Raw genomic sequence first — 20,674 nt, 5'->3', positions numbered from 1 at the left:
ACACCACTCAAATCTGCATCACTGCACTCAACGCCACTGAACTCTATGCCACTGCACTCTACTCTAAGCCATTCTACGCCAATACACTCTACACAACTGCACTATATGCCAATCCACTCTATGCCACTCATCTACTCTCCACCACTGCTCTGAATGCCACTGCACTCTATGCCACTCTACACCACTGCACTTAAGACTGAACCACTCCACTCTACCCTGAACCACTCCACTCCAATTCACTTTACTGTGAAACAATCAATCCATGCCAATGCAGTCTACGCACTCTCCTCAGCACCACTCCACTCTATGCTACTCCACACTGTGCCACTGCACTCTACACCACTGCAATATGTTCTGCACCACTCTACTCTACTCTGTGTCAATGATCTCTACACCACTTTACTCTAAACCAATACAACCTATGCCACAGCACCCCATGCCAGTCTACTCTGCACCACTGTACTCTATGGCTCTATACTCTGCAACACACTATGCCACTTCACTCTAGGCCACTCTCCTCCACTCTATGATCCTCCACGCTGACACTCTACTCCATTAAACTTTACTCCATTCTATTACACATTACACATTTCACTCCACTCCATGACACTTTACTCTAGGCCAATCTACTCTATGCCACTCCAGGCCACTCCGACACTTTACGCTTTACTCAATTCTATGCAACTCTATCCTTCTCCACACTACAACACTCTACTCCATGACGCTCTACGCAACTTCCTCTAGGACACTCTATGCCACTCTACTTTACTCCACTCCACTCTACGTCACTTCCACTCTACTACACTCCGCCACTCTATGCAACTTCACTCTACGACAATATACTCTGCTCTATGACCTTCCACATTACTATACTTCGGTTTATACCACTCAACTCTGCTCCACACCACTCCACTTTGTGCCACTCCACTTAACTTTACTCCACATTATGCCCTTCCACTCTATGACACTCTACTCTACACCACTCAACTTCACTGTAGGGCAATCCACTCTATAATACTCCACTCTCCTTTATGCCACTAACTTTTGGCCATGATAAGCAATATCCATGCTGGTGTATAACATGGCTGAAACACACAAGCAAATCCAATAGCTCTTGCATTACACGACCTATTAGGTTTGCCAATGCTTTTTTTTAATTAGAACCGCATACTCCAAATAGTAACTATAACTGCATTTGCTTTGGGAATACAAGTCCAGGTGAAGCATATTGCTACGGTGTTTTTATCTTATTAAATCTGAAACTAAAAATATATTAGTAAGAATACGTATGTAGAAAGAAAAAAAAGCAATGGAGTTAGGGCGGAATCCACCATTTCTATCAATTTCAATAACATTCACAAATTTTTCATCTTCATATGACGTAAGGGTTAAATAATGGGAGTTGTCATCTTTTGGGTAAATGATTGAGGGGAGTTATCTGGACAACTAGAAATACACACACCACCAACACATGCACACTACTGAAAAGACTCTTTTAGAAAGGCAAATGACCACCTTGTAACCAAACCTCTTCGTGTCAGACAATACATGATGTGCATTTATGTGCACTACGATATCAAATGTAAGATAAGACGTTCATATAAAGTCAGCTCACACGACACCCCAGTGTTGTAATGTATATTGATCCGGAATTCATTAAAAAAAATACGCTTATGCCTCTGGTTACAGGGTTGACCTTTTGGCAGTGTGGCAGTGAGAGGGACGACAAGACGCACGCTGTGAATTAAATATTCAAGGCAGAATTTCTATTTGACAGGAGAACATGTGCAAAAAGGTGTGAGATATGGGGTCGTTAGCTGACGTTTCTCCGCTTGACCTTTAGTTGTGCCGCGACTATCTTCATTAAACATAACAGGCATGAAACGAAACAGAAGCATTGCTTCTCACCTGAGGTAGCACTGTGGGTCCATGTCCTGCCAACCTATGCAAGGAGCTGATCTGAGGAACTTTAATGGGAACTGCTGTGAGATTGCCCAAGGTCTAGGAGAAAAACACACGAGACAGCATTTAGTTTAAAGAACAGTACATGTTGCACAATTTTAACAAATACCAGAAAAATAATAAGTCAAAAACTGCATGAAAGTAATTCTCATGTGGTGTTAAGCATCACCTTAGAAACGCAACACAATCACTCGAATCTATGAGTCACTGCGATCCCACATTTCCGTGTGCTGCTGCTGGAAATAGCAGCCAAGCAACAAAGATACATCGGAAAAACACAGAGAGCAGTACAAATAAAGCCCATTTGTTCTTGCTAACATTCCCTAGTACAGTCACTAAAATATAAAATCAGTGGCAACCTTTAAATGAATTAAACATTGGAACCAGCGAATTGTAAATGTACATTATCACCATAAACTACATGGACTGACAAAGATTAGGTATCTGCCACCCAACTGCAAGACGGCTATCTGTGGTCTTGGACTGCATGCGACAACATTTCATCTCAACCATATCAATAATACATTTACCCTGACAAACTAGTTCAACTATTCCAAGGTCAAAACTGAGGGGCTCACTATGATGGCGTTCAGACTTACGGCCGACCACCATTCTGTCGGGAAGGGGACCGCCCGACTAGCTGTTGGTGGTACCGCCATCACTATTAGGATGCGTCTGCCATGTAGGCAGTCGCAATGTGTATAGTTTGTATTGAAGCATGCGCTGCGGGCTGCAGCACATGCCGCAGTACAAAATGAACACATCTCACATATCCCTGCACTATTTAGGAGGGCACCATAGGTGCCCCCAAGGCCCATAGCGGAGGCCCGAGATGGGTAAGGGGGTCCTGTTAGGGTGCCTCCATTTCACTTTCGGCCTGCCTTTTCATGGCGAATTAACCGCCATGAAAAGGCTGGCGGAAAGGCACATTGTAATCCCTACAGCAGTGCCAGAGCAGGCACCATCACAATTGTAAGGATTGCAGTACTTCCAATGGTCAGAGGGGCTCCTTGAGCCTATCTGATCCGTGGCGGTCGTTCTCTCCGACCACCCACCATCCGTCTGCCATTGTAATGCAGCGGGCGGACCTTCATAATCCGATGGCAGTGAGACCGACACAGAGGGCCAAACGGTGGCGGTCCCACCGCCATTGTACTGAGGCCCTAAAGGTTAATGTAAAAACTGCACCCAGTTACTGTCAATATTTAAATACTAAGACATTTTAAATTGTCCAATCATGTCAGATGTCACCTACAAGTGGGATACTTCACATGGAGCTTGAATATCATTCCTTAAGCACAGACTCATTATAATTTACGAAATGTACAATGTTTATAGCTAGCTTTAAACTCTCAAATAGACATGGTCCGTCTCTACATCACTATGGTATTGTTTCCACACTGTATACATTTGTCAAACAAGTCAACTTTTTGGTTGTTTCAACTTGTACAGTTTGTAGTCTAGGCTTAACAGCATTTTCAGATTTGATCAAACAACTGCATTTAATTACTAAAACTAAGAAGTGAATATGAATTTAGTGTTCCCCTAGAATACGTAGTCCACTAAATATGAACACAGAAAAAGTGTATACATGTCTCAGTTTGAAACTTCTTAGTAATACATTGTAAGAGGAACAGTTGCTACATCGCTGCAAGCGTGGCTTCTAAAGAGTATGTCCAACCAGGACAGGACACCAATGCTGAACTTGGCAACATCCCCCACAATACTATAGTCCAGAGTGACCTTTGGTGAAAAAGAGGAGGTCAAACTCCTTGCTGATCCACCAGTACCTAATGGCCAGACGGAAGCTCAGGAGTAATGGATCAGGTGAGCCAGAACGCAGTGGTCCTCGAAACGTAAAATAGAAAACCAGCAAAGAAAGAGGAAGGGCTTTTCCTTTGTGTACTGTTTTATGGATAAGGAGTAACGTCACTGGCTGTTGATTGGTTTAACGTTTGAAGAATCCTGGACATGTAGTCTTTAAAATATATATGCCATGTTGGGCTGCTGACCAATACAATTGAAGGAGAAATGCTTCCATGTCCTTAACAGAATTAAATGTTCCTTTCACGATAGTTAAGAAATTCGACATGCAACGAGGAGGCAGGGAGATGATCATTGCTCTATGAGCCTTATGTCCAGGGGCCAAAAAAGATGATCAAATATTTAGCATTATTTCAGGCACTGATGCGTTGAAATAACTGTAGAACTTAAAAGACGATTTGAAAAGGCTCGCATGATTTCAAACAAAAAGCTACAATTCTAAAACAAAAAAATCTCAAAGGATATCATTTGCACACAAAGCAAGTAACTTGCAGAAACCAAGATAGGACTGTCAATGCTTACTTGATAAAGGATAGGGAACTAGACAATCTATTCTGACTGTAAACGGAACCTAAGCCATCATTAATTGTGTCACTTCATTTCAAGAAGTTTGGAATACCGCTGCTCTTTCTCCAGAGAGAAAAAACAAATTAGGCCATTTCCATTCCTAGAGAAATAGCTTAGTGTTTACCAAATTTTCTGTAATAAAGGTCAGTGCTGTCATCCAAAATATATTGCTTTCCTTTTTAAATATTTAACATCTGAAAGCGAATTACAGTTAACAGTTCCATTACCACAACCTTGCTTTCACAGTCAATAAATGTCTATTTCATCGGAGATATAAACAGTCTTTTTTCCAGGATATGCCATTTTGCAGAAAGATTCAAAGTGGCCCAAGGTGAGTCAATCACGTTTGATATTTTTAAAAAGATATTTTTATGAGCTTTTTTAACATGTAACGTGCATTTAGGTAATGATCACGCACATCACCTTGGCTTTAAAGTAAGCTTCATCATAACATTTGCATGTCTGAACACAAGATACGAAAATACTGCACAATAAAAGGCATACTAGCATGCGAAAGCTTATCAATTCTTCCACACATCGAGGGCAACTAGAATTTTAGCTCCGCGTTACATCATTTTACGCCCAGTCTGCCATTTTCTTTTTGTTCGTAAATGACAGGGAGATAAAGATTTCGCTGAACCTTCAATTAAGCAACAAACGGGCAATTTTTCTTGCAAAGCCTGACCTTTAAGCAATTTCTGTGGATTTATTAATACCAGTAGAAACAATAATGTAAATGTTACTTTATGAGCAGATTACTACAAAGCTATTCTCCAGATAAATTCGTTTTTTATTAAAAACATTAAATATTTTAAACAAAAACGGCCTATAAAAGTTAAACAGTGCATTCAATCTCTTCACTGTCTAAATTGCATGCAGTGACGACAAAATATTTTCAAGCAGCGTATGGAATTGAGAAACAGAAAATAAAAAGGTGAAAAAGACTGAACAGGAAACACTGTGGAGTTTGATCTCATTTCAGACTAAACGAGACAGGCGAGGGTTGAGATCAGCTTCCTACTCTGACCAATATCAGGAGTCATTAAAAGTCATTTTCATCCAAGATTGCCTTAACTGAACTGATGACTGCTGTATCTAGGTCAATGAAACCCATTTTGGTCCATTTGACCTATCTGACAACCATCAAACTATAATGCAAACTCACTGGCTCTCTCTTGCTACACAAGGAGGATGATATTAAAAGTGTGAGAACCAGTTCATTCCCATAATGCACAAAGCATGATATAGCTGCCTGGATCACCAACTGCCTCCCTTTAAGCTCTTCAAAAAGGAGTCACATGTAGCAGTGATCTTGTGAACATGCGGGGAGAAGGGCTGTAAGTGGGCCAAAAGCTCGTTACTATGAAATGGAGGTCCAGGTCAAAGGACGTTTCCCTAGAACCAACACCTGTTTTTCAGCATTCCAATTCAAAAGATTACTGGTCATCAAAAACATGTGACTGAAATAAAGTTATTCATAAAATGGAAATAGGATGTCAGAGTTACTACCACTTTGTAGTATCAGGAATTGAATATCAATAGTATAGTTAAAAAAAAAAGTAAAGCCAAAAGTATGGATTAAAGCAATTAACGGGTTTAAACAAAAGTTGAAGAATAGCACAAAGCGCACAGTCATTTCTAATTAATCAGTGTCCAGTGTTTTACCTTTTAAAGAGCATAAAGATCTAAATGTATACAATAAAATAAAGATCATTCTAGCACCACCTGAACTTGAGATCTGTGTCTAGGAGATCTCTTAATGTTGAAGAATGTATATTTGACAAGGGGGACAAGGAGCTGGATGTAGGTCCATGGCTCGTGCTCGCGAGTCATGGATAAGTTACTAAAGAGAGTCACTGTTCCTGAGACAGGAGTTACAAGAAAGGGTAGGTCGTTTTTGAAGGGTGGAGAAGAGTCTGAGAGACTCTCACTTGATGCCCTCACACACCCCGAAGGATGTCATGCTTCATCATCGGGTTATGCTCCTCGCTGGGCCGGCGCTGCAAAGCCTTTCGGGTCACCCGAAGGGTCACTTTATGGGAGATCTTTTATACAGCTAGCCAAATTGTGGGTGAAGGTCTGCGTGCATTGTTAAGTGAAGTGTAAAACTTAAAAATGACTAGAGGGTATCTGTCGTAGACTAATTTAATCAGGGTGATCCCTCGGTCATAGTTAAAAGGCTATGTGCTGCGCAAGAGTAGTTATAACCATTAGTAGCTAGACACGGGCAGTGATTTATTGAAAAGGGGGTAAGGTCGACATGTTTCCCACTATATAATGGTCTCGGGAAGAGATCATGGGTGCTTTTTCAGGACCGTAGGGAAGGGATAAGTAAGAGGGATTGTGAGGTGGCCTTATTGAAAGGAAAGTGCCACTGCAATTGACCCAAACAGTGGTCCTTATCTAAAACAACAAAAAAAAGGGGAAGAAAGAAAAACAGATAATTCAAAATTCAATGAAGTTGTGCCATTTCAGTGCAAACTCGAGGTCCCCAATTGGTGGAACACAGTATCATAACATGAGAGAGAGCCACAAGTTAAAGTTGTCACATATGGATTGATTAGGCGAATAGTTAAATACAAATATTAATGAGTTACGCCGAGCAATATAAAATTAAAATAAAACATGAGCGATGAATCATCTAGTCACAAGCAACACTCATGGTGTACAAGTTGACATTAGATATCAAGATAGGGGCGGGGTTGTGGTAGAGGATGATCATGTCGTGACTATCAAGACCATCATGGTAGTAGTGATGAATTAGCCAGTTCCCAAGGATGGAAAACCTTTTAATACACACCGTGATAGTAGGGGTAGCAGGGATCGGAAGTGGAGGTAAAATGGCTGAGGGCAGCTTACCTATTCAAAGTTGGGGAGGATGCTCCATAAGTCATTATTATTATTATTATTATTATTATAGTTGCTTATAAAGCGCATCTGACACCCTAAGAGTAACCTGGCGCTATGGTAAGAGAGGTAAAACTAGGTGTAGAAAAACTGTAACTCCTGTCCAGTAAAACTAACAGGGGACCCGCGGGCACGCCCGGGGAAAGAACAAAGTTTTGACCCTTTGCCTAAACTGCAGAAGGTTATCTATGTGTCTGACTTCCAGTGGAAGTTTATTCCAAAGGCAGGCGGCTGCCGTACAGAAGGCCCGGCCTCCTGATTTGGCCTTCTTGACTCTATGAACCCTCAACAGATTTGCCGAAGAGGAGCGCAGCATTCGGGGGGGAGCATACCAAATAAATTTTTCCTGTAAACGTCTGGGTCCCTGTCCATGCAGGGCCCTAAACGTTATACAAAGGGCCTTAAATTGTACTCTCTGCAAAACTGGCAGCCAATGCAAATCAGAGAGTGCCAGGGAGGCAGAGGAGCGGCGTGATCGCCCTAATGCTATTTTCGCGGCTATGGTCTGTATTCTCTGCAATCTATCGATCATATATTGCGGAGACTCTAGGAGCAGAGCATTGCAATAGTCCAGTCTACTGACAATAGTACTCCGATTATCAACGCTCTAACCTTCGGGGAGAACAACGGAAACATTTTCCGGAATGCTCTAATCAGACTAAAGCAAGTTCCAACTGTCTTATTGACATGTTTCTCCAGTTTTAATTTGTTATCAAACATGACTCCCAGGTTGCATACAGCCTTACTGGGAGCCAAAGAAACACTGGAGGAAATTGGCAAAAAGTTCAGGGGAAGTGGAGATGGAATTCTCCCTACCCCACAATGCAAGATCTCTGTCTTCTCAGAGTTGAATTGGAGAGAATTCTCCCTAAGCCAGGTTGCTATATCCTGTAGACACACATGAAAGTCTGCAAGAGACACTGAGTGCTCACCCTCTAGAGATAGGATAAGCTGGGTGTCGTCCGCATAGTTTACTAAATTAACATTATGAGACCTAATGATGGCAGGTATAGGACTCATATAAATGTTAAATAGGATAGGGCTTATCGCCGATCCCTGCGGAACACCATGTTGTATATTAAAAAACCTAGACCGGAAAGGTGGGAGAGCTACTTCCTGTTGTCTGTTGGATAGGTAGGAATGGAACCACTTGAGGGCGGTGCCTGTCACTCCCACCCCTTCAAGCCTGGACAAGAGAATCCCATGGTTTACCTATCGAATGCGGCAGACAGGTCGAGAAGAACCAATATGGCCAACTGTCCCCTGTCTGCTCGCATTCGTAGATCGTCCATAACGGTCACCAGGGCGGTCTCTGTCCCATGACCTGGGCGAAAGCCAAATTCGTTCCAGAATTTTCACTGGATATGGCAGGAGGGAAATAGGTCTATAATTTTTTAACAGGCTGGATCAAGTGTTGCTTTTTTTAACAGAGGTCTCACCCACGCCTGTTTCCAGCAGGCCGGCACAGAGCCATTCCTCAAAGACTGATTACAAATGTTCCGTAATTCCGGAAAAAGCTCAGAAGCCAGCCCCTTCCATATTTTATGTGGCAAAGGATCCAAAGGTGAGCCCGAGGATACTCCCATAGCCATTTTTTCAAATTCGTCTGTTGGGAGCATATCAAAATGATCTAGGGGGTATAGTTTCTCCCCCTCTACTCGGCTAGAAGCGAATGAATCGTTGGACAGAACGTCTAAGTTTAGCCCATTAAGAATATTATTGATCTTATCCTCAAAGAAGATTGCCAGTCTATCACATAATCCCTGACTAGGCACAATATCATTCTTTGAGCATTCTGGGTTAATCAGAGTATCTATGATCCTAGATACCTCCTTGGCACCATTTTGTGCCTGCAGGATGGAGTTGGCAAAATACTCTGTTTTAACTGCTCAAATTTCTTTCCTGTATTCCGTAATGGCTATCTGCCAAGAAATGTTATCCCCCTCCATGTAGGCTCTACGCCATTTCCTTTCTGCTTGTTTGCAGCCAAGTTTCAGAGTTCTAAGTTTCTCGTTAAACGACGGGCTGACGGTCTGCCAGATCTCTTATGGTTTTTAACTGGGGCAATTTGGTCCAACCTGGTGGTTATATTATCACAATAATTTGTGTAGTTCTCCTCCACTGTTTTATTAGTGCAGAAATCCTCAGTGGGCACAAATATTGGGAGGACAGTTGCCTTTTTCAGGAGGCCCTTCCAGTCCCTGCTTTGGAAAATCCGATCATTTTTAGGGATTAAGTGATTTAATCCAAGATTATATAACTGAAAAATGATCAGATGATGGTCCGACCAGCATACCGGTAGGACCTCCATTGGTCCCATTATGCGTTCATTAGAGAACACTAGATCCAGTACATGTCCCCCCTGTGTGTAGACTCCATGACCCACTGTTGAAGATTAATAGTTTCACAGGATCGGATAATGTTATAGTATCCTGATTCTAATGTTCCATTCGGCCACAGGTTAAAGTCCCATACAACAAGTAATGTGGAATGGGACAGTGCCAGATTGCTCAGGGTATCAATAAATTCTTGTTGAAATATGGGGCTAACAGCTCCCGGGGGGTCTGTAACTAACTACACCAGTCAATAGATATCCCTTAGGGTTTTTAAATGAAAAGCCCAAAAGTTCTATACCCTGTGGCACATCGATGTCGAAAGGAGAGATATCCAAACTGTCTCTAAAAATAATCCCCACTCCACCTCCCCTACCACCCAGGCGGGGACTGTGAAAGGCTTTATATCCGGAAGGGCAGGCCAAACCCATTTCCAAGTCTGAGCCAGGGTGTGTCCACGTTTCAGTCATGAACAACACATCCAATCCATGCATTTCCACCATCAATTGAGTCTCCAGATAGTGCTTTGGCAGAGACCTGACATTAAGCAGCCCACAACTTAAGCTATCTCCCTTTACAAAATCGGACTCCACACCTCCGGTCTCTTCCAGTCTAACCCTTCCTCTCCTACCTCCCACTCCCCAAGCTTAAACAGCTATTCCCTCGAGTAGTAGTACCTTATATCATCAGTTCCGGTCTTTCTGGTACCAGCAGTGTAACTGGCGCTGGGCGCAGTCGGAGCGCGGACGGGCTTGCCTTAGGCGTGCCAGCGGTGCGCCCGCTGCGCCTCCACGTCAGTGTGTTGTATTTATAGGTGTGGGCCAAAAAGACTAGACCGATGACCTCAGGTGGGCGGGTCCGCTCTTACAGGCGGGCACCGCGAGGTCGAGGAGAGTCCGGTTAGCACTGGAATTAATTATCAGCCTACGAGCACTTCTATTAACCATCAGTTTTAAGAGCAACAAACAGTACAAATTTAATAAAAACGACGGTAAAATGCAATCGTTAGATTTTTCATTTTCTTAAAAACGAGCAAAAAGTGTGCAGTTTTAGCAGCAGCAGCACGTCTCGCGCTTACATTTATAGAACAGTATTTAGTGCACCAGTCACCTCAAATCACGCGAGAGGGAGCTTGCCGTCACCATCTTCATAACAGAAAGGTATTATTGCCGCATTTACCAGTGGACTCCTAGCGTATGTATGCGTGAGGAGGACATTTGTTGATACTCACAGTTTTGTTGAAGGGCACAGAATCATGCACCTACCCGACCTCTCGCCAGCTTGGAAAGTGTTTGGCGGGACAGCTCCGGTATTTCATGTAACTGTCAGACGATGGGTGTGGTAGCGGGAGCACAAAGTGTGACAGTCGTCAAGTGTGAGAAAAACATCTGTGAGGACGGAGGTGACTGTGGGCGCCATCTTAGAGTGGTTGAGAGTGACATGGTGCGCATGGGGGAAATGGATATTCTTTGTGAGTCCATGTATACTATTAATTGTACCTCTCAAAGTCCATGGAGAAGTGAAACAATGTGCACGCCTCATGTGTGAGTGGTAGTCTGAGTGGTAAATGACCACAGAAGGGCCAGTTACATTAAAGGAGGGTGAATGGCCACTCAGGTTGACGTTGTATTATTTCCCTGAAAGACCGGGTATGATCAGATGTATAGGGGGTAATGTCAATACACTAGGGACTATGATTAGCAGGTATTGTAGTATAACCCTCATGTATATATGCTGCATTGGGAGTATCCCCAACAATGGTGTAGTAAACACCAAGGGGGTTCCCCCAGGCAAGTTCTTCCTGTTGTAGCGGTCAAAGAGTTCTCAAGGTAAACACTTTCCTCCTGCATTTCTCTTACAGTTCGTTATGTAAACCTCCTCCCTAGTGCATTTGTCAAAGAGTTTACAATGTAAAACCTACAGTGCACTGAGGCAGAGCAGTCCAATATTAAATCAGGGAGCTGTTGAGGTGTTGTGTGGCAAGAAACCTAGAACTGAACAACACACAATAAAGGAAAAGTACTTTAATACACCTACAACTAAATGCTACACTTAAAATGACAAATATTTACAAGATTTCAGCTGGCATTATTAATTGGACCCCTCATACAGAAGCCTTGTAGATTAACTAAGGTACAAATTATGTACCAAAAGAAACATCACTGGGGAAGCTAACCCTCTAAATGTAGGCTGTTCCCATTAACTGTGAGGTATAAAGTGACAATCTGTGCACCATCAGGCTATGACCATTAAATTCCGCATGCTCCTTATATGGCCCTATTCAAAAGCATAAAGCTTAGAAAGCTAAAAAGGTACCTCTGTTTTAAACTTCTTCCTAATTCCTGTGCCAGAGATTTCATGATTTAAAGCCCTACCTATTGCATTGTTTCAGTCAGTTCAAAATGTAAGGCCACATTCAGGACGTTCACAATGTAAAGGCCTGTCCTATTGTTTTCCATAGATAGTCAAATCTCTGATAAAAACTATAAATTGTGAACTATGTAAAACTTCTTCCCCTTCCCAGTGTAGTTGTCTCTGACAGTGTAGTTGTCCGAGAGTTTACAATGTAAAGGTCTTCCTAGTTTATTTCAGACATCTGGCTCAGGAGGTCAAAGGGGTAATCAGAAGTTACCAGCCCCAACCGTTTCAATCGGTAAACAACGTTTACCACAAATCTTTCTCCCCGCATCACAACGCGGTCGTTACAACGACCGCGTTGTGATTCCGCATACCATTACTCCGCAAGTCGGAACAACGACTTGCGGAGGGGGGGAGGGGAAGGTGTTGGATTTAAAATCCAACACCTTCCCTATTGTCTGCACAGACTGAAGTTGGAATAGTAAATTATACTATTCCAACATCCAGCGCCCCCCTCTGCAAGTCATTGTTCTGACTTGTGGAGTAATGGTATGTGGAATCACAACGTGGTCGTTATAACGACCACGTTGTGATTCCCTGCAGGGAGAAATACAGCGGGATAATGTCATACATTCGTTTCAATCATGTCTTTCACCTCTGGTGTCTTGGGACCTCCATTCAAGGACCCTCTAACTTAAGACCAAAATGCCCCTTTTAATTCTTGTCTCTTAGGGTAACTATTCACACAGTCCCAGGCTGACTCTGGAAGATGCTTTTGGGAGGGAAACTCAGAACACAGCCACACAGAACATTAACACTCAATAAATCAGCGTCCAGTAAGTGCTTTTTCTTTAAATAGTGAAAAGTATTTTGAGGCATACACACACAACTAAATGCTATAATCAAAGGTATGCAACAACATTTTAATTTTGTAAAAAGCATAGCCCTCCATTAACAAGAAGTTAAGATCTCATTACAGCCTGCCCCCGTTTGTTTGGAATTTTTTTTACTTATAAAACAAAAGGTATAAATAAGTCTCCAGAAAAGCCTGCAATAAAGGCACTGACGAGAAAGGAAAACCTCCCTCTTTCCATTCTTCTGTGTTTCTGGAATCGCTAATTTAAAGTACTGCACTGCTGAAATATAGCACGTATAAAATGGGATATATCATGCTCATCACTATGGCAGATTACAGAGGTAGTGATGAGGGCATAACCTGGGTAAAAGTTCTCCTATGAAACACATGCATCATGTGTTTGCCATATATTTCCATAAACAATAAGTCAAATAAGTAAGATCAACATTTTTCTTAACTAGTCACTGTCTTTCCATGCTCTGACAATGTCCCTTTTTGGTACCTCTAAATCCAGCCACAGCAGGGAAGTATGATATGTGTCAGTTGCTATCTCTGCTGTATTGTGAAGGAGGACCATCTTAGGATCTCGAGGCAGGATTCAGCACAGCACTCATTCAAGGCATGGCAAAACCCCCTCCAAATACGGGCCAACCGAGCACACGCCCAGGTTGTGTGGAAAAAAATCCCCGTTGCCGACAGGCACTGGAAGCATGTTGGTGCATCCACCGCCCCCATTTTCCACGATCCCATCCGAGTGTAGTAAACTCTATATAGGTATTTCAACTGTATGGGGCAGAATTGCAAGGCAATCACTGTCTCACAGGGGGACAATCATCAACTGTAAGGTGTCACAAGTCCTTTACCCAGGCCTCTCTCTCCTGATCAAATGAGTCTGGTATGTGGATAACTAATGTTCCATAAAGATGAGAGATTCTGTGATCGCATAGTTTCTCCAGAAGTATTTTGGCCTCCACGGGTGTGGTCCTGTATATCCGTGAACCCCTTGATATATAGGGTGAGAGCATGTCTGAATTTTTTATATCTAAAAAACTGTGGGCGAAGAAAAGACAGCAGTAGCAACATCTGAAAACCCAAATTCCGTATCATCAGTGCAAGATGGGGCTGAATATTACATTCCCAGGCCCGAGGGGGATCGCTGGTCACATACAAGTTTAAATATTGGAAGCTCTACATCAGGATCTGTATATTGGCGACCCTTTCAAGCGTGAAGTGGGGCACGCCAGGGGTACACTGACAATTCAGATTTATTAATAAGAAGCTCAGTGAACACCCTGAAGACTCCCAGGATCTGAAGGACTCAGGCCTCGAATTAGGCAAAAAGTCATCTTTAATCTTAAAGTCATATAATGTAATCATTTTTTAAATGTAAACCAGTTTAAATACTTAGTTACTTTCTTTTGATACTGTTACCCGACCCTCAATATTGCTTCATATGCTAAACAGATTTTGATGTCATTGTGTACTATAAGAAATAGTACACAAATAAAGGTAAACTGAGTCAAAAAATGCCTTATGAAACCTACTGAATGATTTAATTTGTCCTATGGGAAATGATAGTGCTGAGCCACAGAACAAACATATTCAGTTCCCTTTTACGGTGCATTGGCAACGTGGCACAAACATCCATCCGACTTCCCCTTTGGTCAAAGAGTCCTGTGCTGCTCTATAGCCGTTTTTATACGTCATTCTTTTTCCCATATTGCACTCTCTGGCAAGGACCCAAACGATTGAGTGATCAGTCATGCTTAATGAGTTCCAACCCTCTAACTAAAATGGCTGCATATCCTTCACCAGAGTCGCTCGTTTTGTAAATACACACAATTTTGTCATGATCAGGACCAAAAACAATAACACTTAAACCCAGATGGTAAATGGAAAAATAATAGAAACCATTAATAGGAGGTCACTGCTACACTTATGAACATGTATATTCATACTAAGGAGTGAGAGGGGAAATATTCTGAGGCACTCTCGTCTATAAACATCAAGGGCCCTATGAGAAGAAGTAAGACATCAACTCTAGCAAAGGCTAGTCTCTAAACCTTTTAGACTGACACCACCCAACAGCCAGTGTGTTGAACTACATAATGTGACAACTCACAGAAGCACCAGGTGTGGTTTCAGATATGAGTGTGCTTCACATTGCACTTTCCGCTACTTGTGTCTCTTTGTGGTCCATGTAAGGTGAATCTCAATTCTGTCCATACTCTGGCTCTTGACTCGAACCCTTCCAAGTGCATGTAGTAAACTGCTTTGTTCTACAACAGGTCACCTATGTCCCTCAGGTAAAATGGAGGCAGGATTGTAATTTGAGAGTCTTGAGTTGTAAGACTAAGACCCAGGACTAATCAAATATAGACTCACTTTCCCTTCACAGGACTGCTATTGGGTCTAGTGTAGACTGGCGTGACCTTTTGTGGAACCCTTCAGTCTCTTACACTCTCCATCTACCACTTTAATAAACTTTCCATTCAGATCATAACAACTGCACAAGCTCCCTTACACATTTTTAAAAATAGGAATTAAAAGAAAAAGCTCATTCATAGTTGAGAGATGGATATGTTAATATGTACTTTCACACTCTTCCTACCATTGCATGAAACTTTTTAGAATTGTGCAGCCCAAACAATTAGAAGAGAATAGCAGAACATGCAGACCGTGTGGAAAAGGTTGATGAACTGCTAAAGGCAGTGTTGTTACAATTTCCCTTTTTACTGGAATGTGGTGCAGATAGTATTCAAAAGCACCATTAAACGGAGTTAGATTCTTAAAAGATTCCAGTGAGCAGAAATGTCCTTTGCAAAAGCTGAAGATCGAAAGCGCATGTCTTGAATACATGCAATGGGTTACATCAGAGCCTGCCAGGCTACAAGGCGAATGTCTAGTTTTTAAATCTGTCACAATCATTTGAATATGAAATTCCAAATCTAGTGATTCTGACGTAGTGAACACTGAGGAACAGATTAAACAAAGACAGTTATACAAGAACCAGTAATGGCAAATGTTTGAAACGCGGGTTAAAATTTGGGAATGGGGAAGCCTTATCACCTTAGTAAATACACTCTGGTTAGATTTCAACATAAGTCTCAGAGTAATAGTGCTGAATGCCTGGAAGCTATAGCACACCAGCATGCAATTCACCAGGGAAATGCATGCTATCTTTTAACAGCATAATAACATTCTCAAACCACTTTATAAAATGTAATAAGCAAAAAGACGCAAAAACAATTAAAATCGTGTAAGGGGAAGCCTGGGGTGATTTCAGCCTGTCCGTGATAGAGGCAAGTTACACAAAGTTGGGCATCCTAGTCAAACATTTCAACTTCTGACAGAGTACATTTTGGAAGTCAGAATCATGCAGTAGGCGGGAAGGTTCAAGGCTGAAGATCCCTTCAAGTCCGATTCGTCATCATCAACCTCCCAATGAGCAGCCGGTTTTGGTATCAAAGGCTCTCAATGGGACAAAGCTACATTTCTTAGCCGCCTGGGTCACTTCATCACTGGGGCAGATTTTCTACCTCGCCCCACTCTAAAGTCTTCCTTTTTTGGTTCGCCAAGTATCCAGTGGAGCAAGGATGGAACCAATGAATTGAGAGAGCTTCATAAGTCTGGACACCTTTACTTCAAGGTCCTCCTGATCCCATTTTCACTATGGCAAAAAGCCCCGCGCCAGATTAATTTGTTTTTCCTGCTTGTGACTGCCCTAGGCAAGCCTGAGCACCTTTTCCTGGTCCTCCAGAAAAAGAAAAGAAATGCTTTTCTTCACTGCTGGGACAGTTCTTCCTGGCCACTCCTGCATCCATTAGGCACTCAAGTCAGGCTTCTAAGTACCAGTTATCACTCTAGTCATGGTTCCTGCAGGGTCCAGTCCTTAGTGATCATCTGGGCATACTTGGAGTCTGCACTCATTCTGGTTTTTGTGTCCCTGGCATAGGCAAACAGACATACGATTCATAGAAAGCTGTTCCAAGCCTTGAGTACCAGCAGGAGTAAGGAGTCATTGAGCCTTCTTATTTGAGAAGGGCCTTTTTCACAGGTCCAAAAATCTTCTGAGGAGGTGGTGGAGAGATGCAAGTCTTACACCCTGCACTAGCCTGAGACTGGACCTTTTTTCCTACCTGATCCGGTCTACTTTCTCACCCTATGATGCCCTCCTTTTGTAGAGCTTACTCTTTGGTATACTGTGAAAATTTCCAGACGCCCCAAACGGCTATCCCCTTCTTCCACTAGAAGGGTGTCTGACTCCGCATAAACCACTTCCCTATTTGGGCGAGTTATCCTCCCTATGTCAGGGTAAAAAACTGGCTTTGCCCTCTTTTGGAACCACAGCCAGAGAATTTAAGAGGGCCCTAATAAAGAATGGGAGTAGATCATGTTAGCCCTAGCCAGGATCCTTAAGTCAAAAGAGGTAGGTTGAAGGCTGTCATTTGTTCTACCAACTGTTATCGTCCCTCCACATATGGCTAATGCCTGGTGAGTGGCCTTCCCAGGGTCAGAGGCAAGGCTATTAACCTGGAAAGCAGGATCATTCACTCCAACCAGGAATGTTTCTTGGCCTTTTAAGGCGAAATGAGTGGCAAAACTGGTTCTAACCCTAATTGCCTCAGGCTCCAAAAAAAGTACATTTTTATGAAGTTACTTTTCCAATAAAACGATCAAAAAGCTTTTTTTAACAAAGAAATTGAATTTATAAAAATAAGTAGAAAATAACCTTGAATTATTTTGTTAGGATTTTCCCAGGCAGTGATAGAAAGTAAGGTGTTTAATTTTACTTAGACCTGTTCCTGCAGAACCTGAACAGTGAAAATAACTTTTGGACAATTAGTCACTCTGAACTCGCACTATTCCAAATCAGCAGAATGCGACTTTTTCTACTGCATTTGCACAATTTATTCTGTCCTACTCCCACACAGATCTGAGCCTGCCGCTCCCACTCCCCTTCCCACATCCAAGAACTAGAAACACTTCCCACCCATTCCACGCCGCGCGCCTACCTATCCATTTCCATCCCTGCCTACTCAGAATACCCCCACCAAAAGCTTAAATTCACGTACTCGTTTTCTCCCCATCTTTACTTTCTCTTAACTGCAACCCTCCCCTTTATTCCCCCTCCCTCCTCACACTCCCTTCACCTTACACCACACTGCCTCACTCACCCCCTATAGCGTTTGCTACCCTTTCTAACACACGCTAACTACACTATGGAATGCACAGGATTACATACCTACACCATTAAATACCCCCCAACATTACAAAAAAAGTAGCCAAACGCTTTAAACATAAATTACTAAAATCACCCCCTGAGATCCCAAACTCAGACCCTTACTTCTCACCCAACAAAGGTTACATATCGAACGACTTCCAACTTTTACACTAAGCGTAGAGCCCAATGGAGGAAAGCCTCCCTCGCCATCCTCTCATTCTCCTCCACTAGGACAACAGCGCATGCACTAACGATCTCCATCATCCCCTCCCTAATTTATAAATCCACTGCAACTATAACCATTTATCACAATGGGATCATCCTCATCAAATCATCGGACGGTAACCTAAACCTCCTCGATAACATCTTTCCTCTCATTAAGGAAAAAGTCTTAAGACCCTTCCCCCCCTCCCCTGGGGATCCCAATCTTAAGAAGTCTCCTAGTGCCCTGCCCGACGCCCCTATCACTTACTTCCCTCGCACATCCCAACCAGAACATTCACCTTTCTTAGACCCATCAGGCACCCCTGGAGATGACATACTTTCCCCTAATTCCACCTCCAGCCCCAACACTTTTGACATTCCCACCGTCAAAACTACATCTTACCCCCATTCGCGCCACATCCCGGGAGAGGACATTCACTCTCACAAACCCAGTTCCACCCGTATTTTCCTCTCATAACCCAACTAGCATTTCCATCCTTATGGAAACGACATACATTCTCCTATTTCCAAATCCACCCCTAACAATTCGAATGACCCCACCGTATCAATTACACTTCACTTCCATTCGCACCACACCCCGCGAGCTGACACTCATTATCCTAATTCCATCGCTACCACCAGCACCTCCAACATTCCTATTGTCCCAATCACTCCACACATTCACTCGCTCCGCACCCCTTCTCCCCCACCATTCCTCCCTCCCCATGCCACCCCCCTCTACTCTCAACCACTGTCAGTCCGCATTACAACAACACTGATCACAATTCCCCCTCTAAACTCATATATGGCGTACACTGCCCTGCCCTACCTACAGTCCCTACATTACTGATGTTACCATCCATACCAGACTCCAGACTGGACTAGAAATTAATATCTCTTCAACAAATCAAAGAGGTTCTCCTTACTCTACATGACCTGATTCTACACCCGCACAAAATCAAACGACATGAACAAGACTATCACAAACCTCTACAGTGGCCACTCCAAACTCTCCCTACAGTCGCATGAATGACCTCCGAAACAGCAGCCCCCAAGAAGGAGAACAATGCCATACCCCAACACCTCAACCCATCCTTTCCGAATGAAGAACCACCTTTCGGCTAATGACATTCTCTCCTTACTCCGCTCCTATGATCTTACGCATCACACCACTAGCACAGGGCAAGCTGACATCCAGCCTACCCATTCCTTAATCCAAACCGCCCCCTCCAATACTCATAAAGCTGCAAAACACAATTCGAGAGTTATAGTTGACAACAACCTTACGCAAGTCCCCCTCACACAAGAACCCAGCACAACCTCCTTTAAGCCTTGTCTAAAACGTACACTCGTAAATTGCAGATTGGCCTCAAAACATGCAACTGAAATAGCTGCGCTCATACTCACTCATGAACCTGACCTATTAATACTGATCAAAACTTGGCTAAATGAATCATCTACACCCATCCTCGACATATTGGTACCCCCTAACTATGATATCACTAGACTAGACAGAACTGATAAGCCTGGGGGCGGTATTGCTCGCATACATCGGAGCAATCTCTCTGTAAACCGCTCCCACTCACCCGTACTATCCTCTTGTGAACACCTCTGTCTAGATATCATGAGTAGCAACAAACCAGAATGTTCGCTACACACTCTCTACCACCCACCAGGAGATAATCTCACCTTCATCGAACATCTCATGGAGATTGTATCTGTAAATACTGGACAAAAAAACACGTAAATATTCCTCTGAGACCTCAATCTCCACTGGAATGTCCTAAGGAGTCAGCGGTCAATAGCCTCAAAGTCCTCCTCTCGGACCTGGACCTCACCCAAATCTGTAACAGCCCCACACATGATAAAGGCTTGTAGTGTAGTTCCTATTATCCCAATAGGCTCTGCGCATTGGAATAATATCTTCAATAGTATAGACCTAGGGCAGAGGTTAACTAGGTCTTCTACCGACGATATTAGACTTAAAGTTTTGTGTTTGCCAGCTAGCTCAGAGTTCACTAGAAACTTTCTCGAATAGGCAAGGAGGAGTTTAACCTCCCTGGATAGACAAGAAGGGATTTAGTTTCTGACAACCATAGAACATGACAACTTTGCTCTCCCCTAATCAAGAGTGTATCTCTAGAGTCGTGTGAAAACAAAAGACAACTTATTTTACTCAGTCAGTTCAGTGCATTCTTAGTTTCACCAGATTGTAGAGAAAAGGAAGAGACGGGCGTGTTCAATAAAAAGATGTTATTTATTGATCAGTCTCCTTTCTCATACAAGAGAAATGAATCGCTATTATTGTAATACTGATAGTTAAGTAAAGTGCATACAGTAAAGACAGAATTATAAAATAATACTGTAAAAGCATTGATATGGTTTCTGAGCCATATGATACTTTAAAATGGATAAAATAGATACATACATATATACATT

At 42.7% G+C, this 20,674-nt stretch overlaps 1 protein-coding gene across 6 annotated transcripts in view; it reads right to left on the bottom strand.

The window, feature by feature from the left end:
• PHF21B (PHD finger protein 21B) overlaps nucleotides 1-20,674 on the bottom strand; it is a 428,073-nt gene that overhangs the window by 101,054 nt on the left and 306,345 nt on the right. For all 6 annotated transcript variants that reach the window (XM_078673841.1, XM_078673842.1, XM_078673840.1 and 3 more), the window contains one exon: nucleotides 1,909-2,001. In XM_078673841.1, the coding sequence (XP_078529967.1) occupies nucleotides 1,909-2,001 (93 nt within the window). The remainder of the gene's footprint in view (nucleotides 1-1,908; nucleotides 2,002-20,674) is intronic.

The sequence above is a fragment of the Lissotriton helveticus genome, chromosome 1_1 (assembly GCF_964261635.1).
Source record: "Lissotriton helveticus chromosome 1_1, aLisHel1.1, whole genome shotgun sequence".
In the NCBI taxonomy this organism is placed as follows: Eukaryota; Metazoa; Chordata; class Amphibia; order Caudata; family Salamandridae; genus Lissotriton; species Lissotriton helveticus.
Note: the sequence above shows the minus strand (reverse complement) of the source record. Positions and strands in the feature narration are given on the sequence as shown.